The sequence below is a fragment of the Andrena cerasifolii genome, chromosome 2 (genome assembly GCF_050908995.1).
Source record: "Andrena cerasifolii isolate SP2316 chromosome 2, iyAndCera1_principal, whole genome shotgun sequence".
In the NCBI taxonomy this organism is placed as follows: Eukaryota; Metazoa; Arthropoda; class Insecta; order Hymenoptera; family Andrenidae; genus Andrena; species Andrena cerasifolii.
The window spans coordinates 27,615,803-27,629,630 of record NC_135119.1 but is presented as its reverse complement, the minus strand read 5'-3'; the positions used below and the strand labels follow the sequence as shown (position 1 = coordinate 27,629,630).

The window sequence follows — 13,828 nt, the reverse complement described above, 5'->3', positions numbered from 1 at the left end:
ATTTTCATACATACATACATACGCTAACAGGAGTTTTGGACATTTCGGTGTCGGTTCGGGCATTGTCGAGAGAATAATGGGTAACGAAACGCTTGGCATTTAGAATCGCACACGTTTTCGGTGCTTTTCTCCTGATTTAACGTAGCTATGGAGAAAAGCATAATGCGACTTGATACGACGACCAAGGAGTGTGTAGCGGAGCAGCGAGCTGGGCAAATAGTACCTAAACAAGTAGGTAATGAGAGTAGGTTAGGTAAAGCCAAGCGATAGAAAAGTGGAAAAAGAATTAACAAAGACAGTCGTACCGAAAATTTACGGGCCAAACAGAGGGAGGTTTTCTCACGACCACACCATTCGTTTTCTCCTCCGTGGACAAGCGCGCGTTTATCGATCGCTCTTTTCTCTACACAGCGTCACTCTGGTAGACGGTGGGAATTTGATGATCTCTGATGTCAGGCAAACGGACCAGGGCAAGTATCAATGCGTTGCCGAAAATATGGTGGGAGTGAAAGAATCCGCAGTAGCGACTTTGACAGTTCACGGTAAGTACCTAAGTACATGGTACATGTATGTAGACAAGTACAGACGAGTACAATCATTTCCGTGGCTCTTGTTTTATTTAGTAAAGCCATTCTTCTCATCAACTCCCGCAAATCAAACCATTCTAACGGATCAAACGGCTGAATTTGCCTGCCGCGTAGGCGGCGATCCTCCACCTGAGATTCTTTGGCGACGAAACGATGGGAAAATGCCGATCGGACGAGCACATATTTCGGATGATAAGAGCTTGCGAATCGAAAAGGTGACATCGCTAGATCAGGGCACGTATATTTGCGATGCCGAGAATGGTGTCGGCGCCATATCGGCAAGCGCAACCCTGACCGTACACTGTGAGTAGCGAGAACCAATAAGCTATAGTATAAACTACAATATTCGACTCGCGTACGAATTAATAATAATTGAGAAAAAATTCTCACTCTACTTTTCAGCAAGGCCAGTTTTTACAAACTTTCCAAAGGACGAAATCGTCAACATCGGATCGAACGTATCATTCTCCTGTGCGGCGCGTGGCGCACCGAAACCTTCCATCTTCTGGACTCGCGAGGGTTCTCAAGAACTAATGTTCCCTGGAAACGAGTATCAAGATCGTTACAAAATAACCGACGACGGAAATCTGCACGTCAGGGGAGTTGTTGGAAAAGACGAGGGACACTACGTCTGCAGCGCCATCAGCCAAGCTGGCGCGAGTACAGCCACGGTTTTTCTTCAGGTATCGAAATTATGCTAATGGATATCTATCTATCTATCTATCTACCTGGATGGACGAGTGCGATTTCTGTGTGTCTTTCGTCAGGTTACATCCGTAAAAGAGGCTCCCCCACCTATAATCGAAATGAGGGCGACGAATCAGACATCGCCTCCAAAGGACCAGATTACAATGCCATGCCGTGCGTTTGGGAGACCTCCTCCAGAGATCCGCTGGTACAAGGACGACCAACTCGTACGACTGGATACCGGGGATCGATTTGCAATCGCGAGCAATGGTACTCTTTCGATAAAGAACCTTCAACCCGGCGACACTGGAATATACAGCTGTGTTGCTTCTTCCGAATCCGGCAATACATCGTGGAGTGCAAGTTTGACGGTTAGCTCGGAAGCGATTCGCCGTGGTGTAGCGGCAGGCGGCGGCGCATCGATGCTTCCCGAGACCCCTAGCAAGCCGAGAATAGTAAATGCTACTAGTAACGCGATTACGCTTACCTGGAGTCCGGGTCACGAAGGGGCCAGCAAAATAATCGATTACACGGTTGAATATTTTGCTACGAATCCAAAGACCGGCTGGCTCGTTGCTGCGGAAGGTATTATCGATGACACCTATACCGTAAGTACCTATATCGTATGATACATGCATGTGTACACATATAGATGGTACGCCCCGAATGGTTTTTTGTCAGGTAACCAACCTTAAGCCCGACACGAGCTACGTGTTCCTTGTTCGTGCCCGAAATATTCAGGGTTTCTCACTTCCCGGTCCCCTGTCGGACGTGGCGCGAACGACGGGTCTTGATCAACAGGCGATCCCACAAACGGAACTGATTCGGGCCAGAGATCGGCTCAACAGCGAGATTCTTTATTTAAAACAAGTTGAGGCTTTAAGCAGTACTAGCGTCAAGATCATATGGGATGTAAGTACATGCCCAATACATACATACTACATAGTAGTCTGTGCGAATTCAGTTGCCTTTGTCAACTCTTGTATCTCGGTGGTATTCTTTAGATTCTCGGAGCTGCCGATTTGGTCGAAGGTCTCTATATAAGGTACCGCCAAGTTTCCGAGAAACCGGAATATCGAATGGTTACCGTACTAAATGCCGGAGCAACCAGCCATGTTTTGACTAACCTGAACAAGTACACGCGATACGAGTTTTTTCTAGTTCCTTTTTTCAAGACTATCGAAGGTAGACCGAGCAATGTCAAGTTAATAACCACGTTAGAGGACGTACCTTCCGGCGCGCCCGAAAACGTCCACGTTGGTATGATAAATGTCACTTCGGCATTTGTTCGTTGGTCTCCGCCGCCGAGAAATACGCAAAACGGACAGTTGATAGGATACAAGGTAAAAAAAGTCGCGAACATTCCTCTATCGTATCTCCTCCTTTTCTCTGAGCTTTCCAATTGTTTTAGATTCAAATCAAGAGCAACAACAGCAACAAGATTTTGGGCCAGATGTCTTTAAACGCATCCACCACTTCCGTAATTATTAACAGCTTAACGACCGGCGGCCTTTACACCGCGCGTGTGGCCGGCTTGACTCGCGTCGGACTAGGCCCGTTCTCCAGTCCGACTGTTTTGAACATGGACCCGGGGCAATTGACGCAATTACCACCGCGAACGGACCCGAGTCAAGGGAGTGCTTCCGTTATTGGCGAAACGTGGTTTCTCATCCTAATGATAACGGTCGTGTTGACTGTTATCGCCGCTTTGCTGGGAGCTCTTTACGTTCGACGCAAACAAGCAATGAGCAAGCAGCTAGGCCACTTGAACGTTCCCGTCGGTACGGCCAATGACATTTGTCAATTGAACAAGGATACTCTGTGGCTGGAGCGTGGTTGGAGACCGAGCAACACGCTTCAGGCTTCATCCACCACCGACAAGGACTGCGAGACGAAACTGCTTAGCAATCAGAATCAAATCGGTCTGCCGCCTGGTGGAATCGTCGGTATGACAGGCTCCGAATACGCCGAAGTGAATCTAACGACATTTTATAACACAAGGAAACAGCTTCAAGCTCCGCCGGAACCTTACGCCACGACCACGCTTTGCATGCCCACCCGTAGCCCGGACTCGATAGAAACTAGTGGCCGGAAATCGAATTCGAGCGACTCTTGCCTGAAACCAGATTACTCGAGTGTAGATTCCAATCTGGATCGGAACAAATCGACAGTGTCACCGAGTAGCGACAATGCCAGCAGTGTGTACAACGCGGACGAAAGTACAGAAGCGCACAGGCGGACTCATCAATACAGAATGCCTTTACCAATCGAAAATCAACCACTGAATTGGTGCGACATGCTACCGCCGCCGCCAGAACATCCACCCTCGTTCGAGGGATCTCTCGGTTCTGTCAGGCCCCATTCGCATTCTCATCAACATCAACATCAACACCAACACCAACATCAGCACCAATACCAGTATCATCATCATCACCATCAACATCAGCATCAACATCAGTATCAGCATCAGCATCACTACCAACAGCATTTGCAGCTGCAGCAGCAGCAGCAGCAACAGCAGCAGCAACAGCAGCAGCAGCAACAACAACAACAACAGCAACAACAGTCACAAGTGCATTACCAACATCAGACAGCGTTCAGTCCACAGCTGGGAAAACGAAGCATCGACAGGCAGAACGATCTAGACTTGGTAACTGGTTCCGGATTAGCTTTGGGACTGGGTTTGGGTTTGAGTTTAAATTCAGGTTCTGGCTCGGGTTCTGGTTCTGGGTGTGGCTCTGGCCCTGGATCCGGGAATTCTGCAAGTCCACCGAGTCCACCGATCAGGGCAGCGAACAGCTTAGGAGGTTCGGGTACAGTCTGGAATGGTTCGAGCCAACAGCAGCAGCGCGAACCGTTCGACAACTCGGCGGTTCAGCAGAATAACGTTCATCAACAGAGCAGGTATACGAGCTTACCTCCGCAGACGAATCCACCCGCGCTACCTGCCTTTCCGCAGGGATTTGATCGTTACGAGTACAAAAGCAACCAAGAGAACGAATACGAGAGCGGTTCCGTTTTATACGGCCAACGCAACGGGTCGCCATTAGAAGACTACGATTCTACGTATAGTCGCGTAAATCGCGTAGAATCGCACTCGGAGCAATCGATCGCGAGCGAAGATGACTATCGGCGAAACGACGACGGCTCCTATCCGACTGACAATCTCTATCAACCGGAGAACGACGAGTGGGATAGAAAATCGTGTGATTCCAACGCGCATTCGGACATTTGTTGCTCCTGTTCAGAATCTAGCTGCCTTTACGGGAACACGCTCGAATACAACCAACAGTTTGCGGCGGCGGCGACGGCTGCGGCGGCCCACTGCCTTCACGCTAAACAAGAATCTAAAACTAAAAGTGGCAGGAGTCCCCGTAGGAGAAATACTAGAGCCTCTTCACCGACTTACAGCAGTGGTGATAGTAATTACTCTTGTATACCACCGAGGCAATCCGGAAGTATCAGCTCGCAAGAAAGATCCAGGCATAATCGCGGCAAAGGTCAGCATCTTGAGCTTCTCTTCTTCCATGTGTACAAATAGTCGACAGTATCGATGGTTTTCTCTGCATTCACCCTTCTCTTTCCCCACAGACAAAGTGCCTAGCTTCTCAAGAACCAGCGGTTATCCTCCACATAATTCCTCAGCCTCCAATACAGTCAGCAGCTCCGGCAGTCAAAGGTACAACAAACTAAACAACATGTTTGTGAGCAGTGGTAATTCGAATGCTCCTCCAGAGTGTAGTCGGCCGGCCGACCTTCGCGATGGCTAATACATACCTTGATTCGTAAAAGCGGAAGACTGCAACGCGACCCAGTGCACTCTTGCATTACTCCTTTGCCCACTCTATTCTTTCCCCCCATTTTTCCATGGAGTAGTTAGTAGCGTGCGTGTACCGAGACGACATTTTACGAGTTGTTCCTGCATTTTTCTCAATTGCCTTGGGAAAAATACTCCTTTCCATTTCCCGACTCACCATTACCTATACTCGTCCGGTACATTGTCGAATAAACGAATGAAAATGGTAATCGATTCATCAATGCGTGTGCGATTGGTCGAAAAGTAAGCGTGATCCAAGTCACGAATAGTACGCCAATTAGGAGCGTGTTAAACGGAACTGAGAATATGTATAGGTAGTTTTTCGCGAGTCAGCATTTAGTTGATATTTTGGGTAACGACTTTTTCCAATTACTAGTTTCGATTCGATGTGGCGTTTATTTTCCACAACCTCTAGATTCTCGCCACAAAGCGTCCGCGCGAGTATATATTATTTTTCACTGTAACGTTCCCAAGCTCGAAGAAAAATTCGCGAGCTTTATGGCATTAAGCCGAACGCGAACATTTAACGCGTGATTCTGCACAACTGGGTGTTTATTATAGATGACAGAAGGTGCGATGAAATATCGTATCAACGACTAAAGTGTATCAAGTATTATCATATCGAAGAATTTTGTACACGCCGTACACGCTGACTGTGTTCTTTCTGTGAAACTAATGTAGCTGTAACTGCTGTATGGTGTGTGCTGTATAGCGTTCCTTGCGAATCCCATAGGAGAGACCGTCTCCCTTGGTCTGTGATTTCTTCAGAATGGATACCTAATTGTCACAATGACAACGAAATTACGACACCTTGACGACATTCAACTGAATTTTCAATCAGTCGAATCGAACGTTTAATTTCGAGACATCTCGACATGTTCTCTATCGAGATATAGCGAGAGGATTTCTCGATGAGCCTCGCTAGAGCCAAGATTAACGTAGGTATGGGGGATGGCAAGTCAAGTGAAGAGATCGAGTGAACGACACTCGCTGTTTAATAATCGCTCAAACTCGTTATAATTCATTTAATGTTTTTAGGAAGAACAAAGAGGAACGATAACTGCCCGATTAAAACGGTAGTCATCGTCCAAGAGTAGTTGATTGTAGTGATTATACGGTAAAGGGAACGGACGTCGAAAACACTGCCGGAGATTATAAATTCCGTAATATTACGTAGCGGGGTTTAAATCTTCAGAGAAATTAAAACCCGAACCAGCCACGTGAGCCGAGAGTACGCGAGCGAAATTGGTAAATCCGTATCATGTATATTAGGGCACGACACAAGTATAATCCGTCCGGGCGGACGAGAAGCGAGAATTATAGTTGACTAGGAGCAAGAGAGAGGCGAGAGAGAGAGAGAGAGAGAGAGAGAGAGAGTGAATTTTGTAGCGTGTTTAGATTAGGACTCGAATTGAAGAAGAAACATAGCCACGTAGAATATGTATATATCAAGTATCCAGCGTAACGATATTCGAACAATCTTCATGCAGGTCTACTCGAACTGTACGTCGAGTTTGCCAAACTTCATTCAAGTTTAATAACGTAAATGCCCATTCTAAACATATACCTGATACCTACATAGGTATCTCGGGAAGAATGAATGCCCTCGAGACTGTACATAGATTCGCATTTGAGATTTTCCACGGTACGGAAAACCGATCGATAGTATATAATAATAGTTACTTACAATTAGGTATTGAAAAGTAGTTGAGTCGAGGGCGAGTGCTCACGGTATTTTCCTTGTACGAGAGAATCGCGAGAGAACGGATCGTCACTTTACGCCGAACCATCCTATCAATTTGCGAGAAAAAAAGTAATACGTTATTTTTATAGTTTCTCATCTTTGCACAGTTGTTACGATGGTTCGCGCCGTTTGTATCATATTCGTATACATACCTAAAATAAAACAATTGCCGCGCGCACGGCAATTTACATATGCGCGAGTTCTATCCCTTGGCTCCATTTCTATTTTTATCCTTCCCACTTGCAACCTCGCTCACAGTCCCACGTAAATATACATATGTACTTATGTATGAGTATTTGCGTTCCATTCTTTCTACCACTCACCAGTTGTACCGGCATCAGCCGTAATTTCATTTACTTGCCTACTATCCTTCTGCGAAATGCTCCTACGTTTATTCGCTTCTTCTTGCACGTACTTACATGACTCGCTTTCTCCATCGACCACCTACATTGTATTAGGTAAATATCTCCTACATCGCTAATCACCCATTGAGAATTGCAACCAGGAAACATTGGTCCACATTCTTACAATTTTGTTTACAAAACAGTGCAATAGTCGCAAGTGGAAGCGTAAGTGAATGCGTTCATTGGGCTTGTCATCAACTATTATAACAATAAGTAGACTCGGTAGACTCTTGTTAAAAGACTAAACGGCCCCGGGTAAATGTGAACGGTTTTTAACCACTGTATTGCGGAGTGTAGCGGCGGGATACTTTACAGTTGTGACAGATTAATTGGCATATCAAGAACAAACGTGTTCCGTACCCCCCAAGATTCGATAGGTTGGAATTTTAATTGCGTGTTTTAGCTCTCAAGTCTGAATCTAAACACAAAGGCTGATGAGTGATTTAGCTTAAATCTTCTTTACATTTTGTAAATAAAGCGCATAAAAAGTGAAAAAAAAAAACGTTTGTTCCTAAACGTTTTCGTAGGCAATAACTTATTTATTACGAGGCAAACACTAACGGTTGTCTAGTTTGTGAACGCGTGGTCGCATAAAAGAAAGGATGCGAATGTGCGCGAATAAAGTCGGTTAACACGAAATAGTAATATACGCATACATACGCACGAGTACGCGCGCACAATTGTAGATAATTAAAAAATACCGATTATTATTGTCAAGTACTGCGTATACATATATGACGATATACGGAAAAGTTACATAATATACGAGTAACGATTATTAATAAAAATAAAAAAAAAACAAAAAAGAAAGAATGTTAAAAATCTCGAGTATTTTACCAACTTTAAATTTAAAAGAATTATTTAAACAATTCGAGATGCGTAACTGTCGCCTCCTTTCCTCTTGGCTCCTTTGTCTGCAAAACGCCAGGTAAGTCGGAAATGCTGTATTCGCTTTGTACATATTTAGAAATGTATACCTTTATTGAAAACAAAGATAACTTTTTACGTAATTATTTACAACTTAATTCGCTATTTTACTAAATATTTATTTGTAAAGGAATCCGGATGATAAGAAAATGATATAGGCGCACGTGTACACGTAATTACCCACAGCCACCCTTGCCACAACAGGTTCGCTTCGGAGGTCGGTATCCTCTGGAACCATCCCCCATTAGTGGATTATATTCTGTAAAAATTAAGGAGGATGTGCTTTCAACATCGCCATCGATCGTTTTACGTATTTACACATTTACGCTTTACCTCCTCTCGTCGATTTCGCCTTCTTCTCGGTCAAACCGAATGGATCGCTTGTATCGTCACCTAGTGTACGACCCATGAGATTGGCCCGCATTAACCCGGATGCTCCCTTTCTTTTCTCCTTACACGGAAGAGAAAAATCTTTACGCTACTGTTTCGACGACTAACTTTTGAATTAATAGCGAGTAGCTTACTTCTGCTTCTGCTTCCGCTTCTCGTACAAGCATACATTTCCGGTAATATTCTTCCTGCATGTTTTGCCTCGAAGCTTCCAAAGCCGATATTCTCTCTTGCAATAAATCGGAATCTAAATATAAAAGATCAGGCCGATATTTTTATACATACATCGTAGAAACTGGGCGATACCACAAAACGATCTAAATACATTAACGTTGATTTCAGGCTCTTACTTTTGTGGTACTTTGCTGCATAATCTTGATCATCCTTTCTTAGCTTCCACTTTGTATACTTGGCCCAAATATACGGAGAAGCGTACCAGAAGGAAATTGCAATTGCAATCAAGTACCATCCGATAGATATGACAATGGTCCATACTGTTTCAATTTCCAAGGTAAGATTACACGTTAACCCAAAGTGACTTGCAAAATTCGAGTGTTACTACAGTGTAATATTTGAAAATAATAGAGGTAATTAATTGACGTTATGTATTTAGGAATCAACGACTTTACACATTTCGTTCCAAGTAGGTATATACTTATGTACACATACATAGGATAACGCGTAATTTCGAGATTAATATTTGAGGTACGAGTTAAGGAATATAGAACCGAGAGCACATTATATACGAAATCTACCAACAAACGAGAAGAAATAGAATTATAACAATAATAATGCCTCCTTCCAGAAAACATTAGCACAGAACGGCACGGAACAGAAATTTATTGTCTCCTTGGGTCTGGGTTAGGTATTGTTGTATGTACATTAGTTCGTTTAACATACGTACTCGTTTTTAAATAAGAAATTCCAAATTCTTCGTCATCGGGATAATCCATCTTCTACCTACGTATTCGACAATAATCGGTGACAAATTTTTTTAGATTATTGATTCCTTGAATTTCAATATACATCGAGTGCCAGGCATGGCCAGGCACAACGGACTGTAACTGACAACAGTGACAACACGCAACGCAACTCCGGAAAAAAACATAACGTATAGAATCTAGTAACAAGGTTGATAAAGATGCCTAAACTGAATCCGACAACGGCAACAACGTTCAATCGTAAATTCATAACTGGTCACATGATCATCATTTAAGTTTAAGTAGTTATGAACAATGAGAAGAATTTTACGTGTTGCCTTTTGCTTTTGACAAAGTACTTACTACTATACACAAGTATGTATGCATACGTACCGATATCAGACTCGTATTCTTCTCTTCTGTAATTCTTCCAATTTTTCGGTACAATTCTAAATACCGAGGACACGAATAATGCGAAAATCGCCAACAGTACAAATCACAGAGAACTTGTATAAAATATTAATGTATTTACAGTATCGTACATTAAAATGCGTATCCTTACAGACAAGTTACAATTGCATAAAATTGTCAAATATATGTACGTAGTTTCATTTCAGTAACCGTATTTTTCATTAAGACTCGTTTTTCCATCTCCTAATTGATCTTGTGGCGGAACCCACGTAGAGTAATTATTCGTACGAGTGTCTTGATCGCAGGCTACCTTTTGTCGACGCCTTTTCGTTTGTCCGACTGCGTACTTTTCTTCATTTTCATTTTCTCCAACAGACTTGTTTGTAGCGGTGGTAGCGGTGGTGGCGGTGGTGGCGGCGGCCGTAGCAGTAGTGAAAACACCAACTGTAGCGGTGATGGTACTAGTAGCAGCGGTAGTTGAACGTGATAGTTTTGATTCCACTTCTTCTTCGGATTTCATCTCTTCTTCGGATTCCGCTTTCATTGTACTCGATGAAAACGATTTATTACCTGCCTTTAGTTGACGGTTTGATGATTTTTTCTACAGAAGACACGATTGTAGAGGTATAAACTTGAATGGAGACGATTCTGATGGAGAGAAAAAAAGTTATTCGCTTACCTTCCCAAGACCAAGCGCGGGGTCTTGAATCCCGATCGTCACCGATAATGTTTCTCGAGTGAGATTGGTTTTCGTCTTAACATTACGCGTGACTTGGTCAGTAGTCGCGGTATGGCAAATAAGAGCGGGTAAATTCGCCGGACGTGTCAAGTTTAACAATTTAATTATACTTGTTTCCTCCTTGCGCAAACATTGCAATTCTATTTTCATCTTGGCAATATCGCTTTTGGTCAAAGCGAACCAACTTAAACTTGACATGAAAGCATCCAATGCGTCTTCTTCCATTATATCTTTGTTCGCGTTGCTTTTATTTTGCCAATTTTTAATAGAATTTAACAAATACGAGATACGTTTTGTCACTTCCTTGTGCTTTTCGAGCTAACAGAACAGAACGAATGACGATACAAGTCTTTTGTAATTTCTGTGCAAACAAACTACGAGTTGGAAGATGTGCGGAGAGTTTTGGATCGCCGACTTACCAACGAATCGTACGTTTCCACCTTTTCCTCTAATTTGCCAGCTAGGCGCATCCTCTGCTCTCGTTTCTTCTCAACCGACCCGGTTCTATCCAAAAAGTTATCTTCGTCCGAATCGTAATAATCTTCCGCTTCCCAATTCCTCGTTTTCCTTTTCCTAGCTTCTACACGCCATTAAGCGTACATAGATTCGAGGTAGACAACAAAAAGTTGCATTCGTTGAGAAAAGACAGACAATGGCAGAATATTTATTCGGGAGTCGTGCGCTTACCGTGATTCGCTTGCCTCAGTAACCCATATTTGTCCAAGATTTTGCAAGCTTCAAGCGCGCACTGCACGACTGCTTCTCTTTTCTTGCCTTTAACAAGAGCTTCTGCTCTGACGGAACGACCAACGATATCTTCCATGGGAAGGCTAAAAATTTTCCAGGGAAAAATGCCGATTGCATTAAGCTGCTCCGTGTGTCAAAGGGTATAAAAGATTTATAACGGGTCGACGCGGATGAAAATACGGTAAATGTTTACAATAGATTGATTCTGAACAACATTTCCCTTTAAACTTTTTGCCGCTCTGCTTCGGTTTACGAGATATTCGCAAAAAACTTCACTTAACACTGGAACTACTTAGAGCGGGGGGTGCGCGTCCGCTCGTGGGCGCGTAAAGCACGTTAGCGAACAGATGTGAGTGGTGGGGGGGGCGATGTTCGAACCTAGCCCCAACCAATACTAATACCATCGGCTGTGAAACCATCGGTAGTTCTAACGTTAAGTGAAGTTTTTTTCCGAGCGGCAAAAAGTTTAGAGGGAAATCGGAGAACCCTCCCATAAAATAAACATTTACCGAAAATACTCACTCTACCCAGCATAAAAATTGTCCAAGACCCTTCTCTTCTGTTTGATATTGAAGGTCGTATCCCTCTCTTTCAAACCACCCTCTGAGAGTTTTCTTAGGATCCTCCAAAACTAAATCGTCATCTGCGATGCAAGCGTAAGGATTCTCTTGCAAGTCTGTCTCCTCGTCCGCGTCTTCTCCCATGCCCCAGTCGATACCATCATTTTCCTTCTCTGAAATGGAAGCATCGGCTTTCTTGTTTCCACATCGTTTTCCTAATTCCAACGTTCTCATTTCCTACAATACATGTTTTTCGTTTACTATAGACAGTTGATCGTAGGTAGGCAAGGTTATGGACAGGTTATAAGAAAACTAGTATGTGAAAAAATCAAGGATACTTTTAACTGAGACATTGTATATTGAGATTCCTCCTCTTCGTCACCCGACGGTGCTTGCAAAATGTATTTTCTCTGACTGCAACCGAACCTAAGCATATGACCACCTTGTATTCTTACATAAATATTGGATTTTATACGATTTCCATTCCAAAATGTACCATGAGTACTTCCTAGATCATAAACATAAAAGCCTTTAGAATTTTCCTCATCTTGATTGTATCTGTATTGGAAAACGGCGTGATATCTTGAAATAGTTGGATGCGCCAGAGACACGTGGCACGAAGGTAGTCGCCCGACAATATAGAAACTTTGTTCATTAAGTGGAATTGTGTCTACGATGACTCCAGATTTAAGCACCTCCATTTTATAATCCTGCTCTGGTTTCCCACCCCAGAGTGGTTCTACGTATGGAAAAGGTGGATCTTTCGAATGATCCATGGATTTTAATACACGATCGGAGCAGCAATCGATATTCTCGGGTGTGCAAGCATCCGTTGAAACTGATGTCTTGGGAATTTTTCCTGGTGGTCGAAAACGTCTAGGACCAATTAGTACGGTCGGTTTTTTAAAACCGTCGGTCGCACTGCTAATTGCGCTGCTGTTGAGATTTTCGGGTGAATCGGACGAATGGTCTGTAGAATTTTCCATAATATCGAGAGGACTAGACTGTTGTTTATCGAGGTACGATACTTTATCGTCGTCTACTCTGCTTTCCATTTCTTCACCACCCCCTGTCCCATTCTTCGGGCAATCCCGCGACCAAGGTTTTCGCTTCTCTTCCGATTTTTTCGCAAATTCCCCGATGTTTATTTTTCCTTCCATATTAATTGTCACGAATTGTCGCCAATTGTCACCGTGGGCTTACCGTAAAAACCATAGACTATTGCAATTACTTGTTAACGCTGCGAGCACATTTTGTAGCCCGAAGTGTTTTAAAACCTTCTCAAACTAATGTTTCGAGTCGGTTCGTTTCATAGTAGATTTCAAGCGTACTCGTAAGCAACGTCAAGTAACCTCAATCCATCTCATTCATGGTTGTCCCGTATCCGAAATCGTTTTTCAACGTTCCCATCGTCTGCGCATTTGTACGCGGCTTACGCCATCTCACGTCATCTTGTGAATATGAAACTATCCTAAGGCTCGCTATACAGCCACCTAGCGGCGAACCTGTGAATTAAAGCGCCGTGAATATGTAACATACAGTGAATTGCTGAGAATGCTGAGGTAAAACAATTAATTTATTATGCAGTCATTTGCATCTTAAGAATCTATATAGATCTCTAAAGTAGAACATTCTAACTCATTTCAAACGATCCCGAGCAACAATATTGTCAATTTATTGCTTCCTATAGCATACTAGATATTTGTATTACAATTTCAGAATAATATGCTTCCAAATCGTTGCATAATGAGTTACACGCAGCCATCTTTAATACTAGCCGCGTTGTACTATTACCCGGCCGAAAGAAGATCCCCAAGAGGCGGGCTCGGGCGATACAGTCCGTCGCTATGACGATTGGTCGAATCACCTATTTTGGCACACTTTTAAAGACGCGA

General features: G+C 43.4%; 3 protein-coding genes across 7 annotated transcripts in view; 1 reads left to right on the top strand and 2 right to left on the bottom strand.

The window, feature by feature from the left end:
• The window catches only part of LOC143366232 (roundabout homolog 2), a 30,852-nt gene extending 23,825 nt beyond the window's left edge, over positions 1–7,027 (top strand). For 2 of the 3 annotated variants that reach the window (XM_076807131.1, XM_076807130.1), the window contains 8 exons: positions 412–542; positions 624–890; positions 990–1,270; positions 1,355–1,882; positions 1,956–2,186; positions 2,279–2,617; positions 2,686–4,774; positions 4,866–7,027. In XM_076807131.1, coding sequence (XP_076663246.1) covers positions 412–542; positions 624–890; positions 990–1,270; positions 1,355–1,882; positions 1,956–2,186; positions 2,279–2,617; positions 2,686–4,774; positions 4,866–5,044 — 4,045 coding nt within the window. In that variant the 3' untranslated portion in view covers positions 5,045–7,027. The remainder of the gene's footprint in view (positions 1–411; positions 543–623; positions 891–989; positions 1,271–1,354; positions 1,883–1,955; positions 2,187–2,278; positions 2,618–2,685; positions 4,775–4,865) is intronic. The other variant, XR_013084699.1, reaches the window with a different exon arrangement.
• Positions 7,028–8,186: 1,159 nt separating this feature from the next.
• LOC143366236 (uncharacterized) lies at positions 8,187–9,643 on the bottom strand. Of its 2 annotated transcripts, none has more exons than XM_076807136.1 (5): positions 9,461–9,643; positions 8,907–9,050; positions 8,697–8,803; positions 8,500–8,617; positions 8,187–8,425 (listed from the first exon to the last, which is right to left on the bottom strand). In XM_076807136.1, the coding sequence occupies exons 1-5, from the start codon at positions 9,507–9,509 to the stop codon at positions 8,343–8,345; spliced, it is 501 nt and encodes a 166-aa protein (XP_076663251.1). In that variant the 5' UTR covers positions 9,510–9,643; the 3' UTR covers positions 8,187–8,342. The 2 variants fall into 2 exon arrangements, with proteins under 2 accessions (XP_076663251.1, XP_076663250.1); XM_076807135.1 differs by having other exon boundaries at positions 8,691–8,803; positions 9,461–9,640.
• A 340-nt stretch (positions 9,644–9,983) lies between these two features.
• Positions 9,984–13,428, bottom strand: LOC143366233 (kanadaptin). 2 transcript variants are annotated; one of them, XM_076807133.1, is made up of 6 exons: positions 12,272–13,428; positions 11,896–12,170; positions 11,314–11,456; positions 11,046–11,206; positions 10,567–10,944; positions 9,984–10,461 (listed from the first exon to the last, which is right to left on the bottom strand). In XM_076807133.1, exons 1-6 carry the CDS (start codon positions 13,091–13,093, stop codon positions 10,090–10,092), a joined length of 2,151 nt encoding a protein of 716 aa, XP_076663248.1. In that variant the 5' UTR covers positions 13,094–13,428; the 3' UTR covers positions 9,984–10,089. The 2 variants fall into 2 exon arrangements, with proteins under 2 accessions (XP_076663248.1, XP_076663247.1); XM_076807132.1 differs by having other exon boundaries at positions 9,984–10,488; positions 12,272–13,417.
• Between the last annotated feature and the right edge of the window lie 400 nt (positions 13,429–13,828).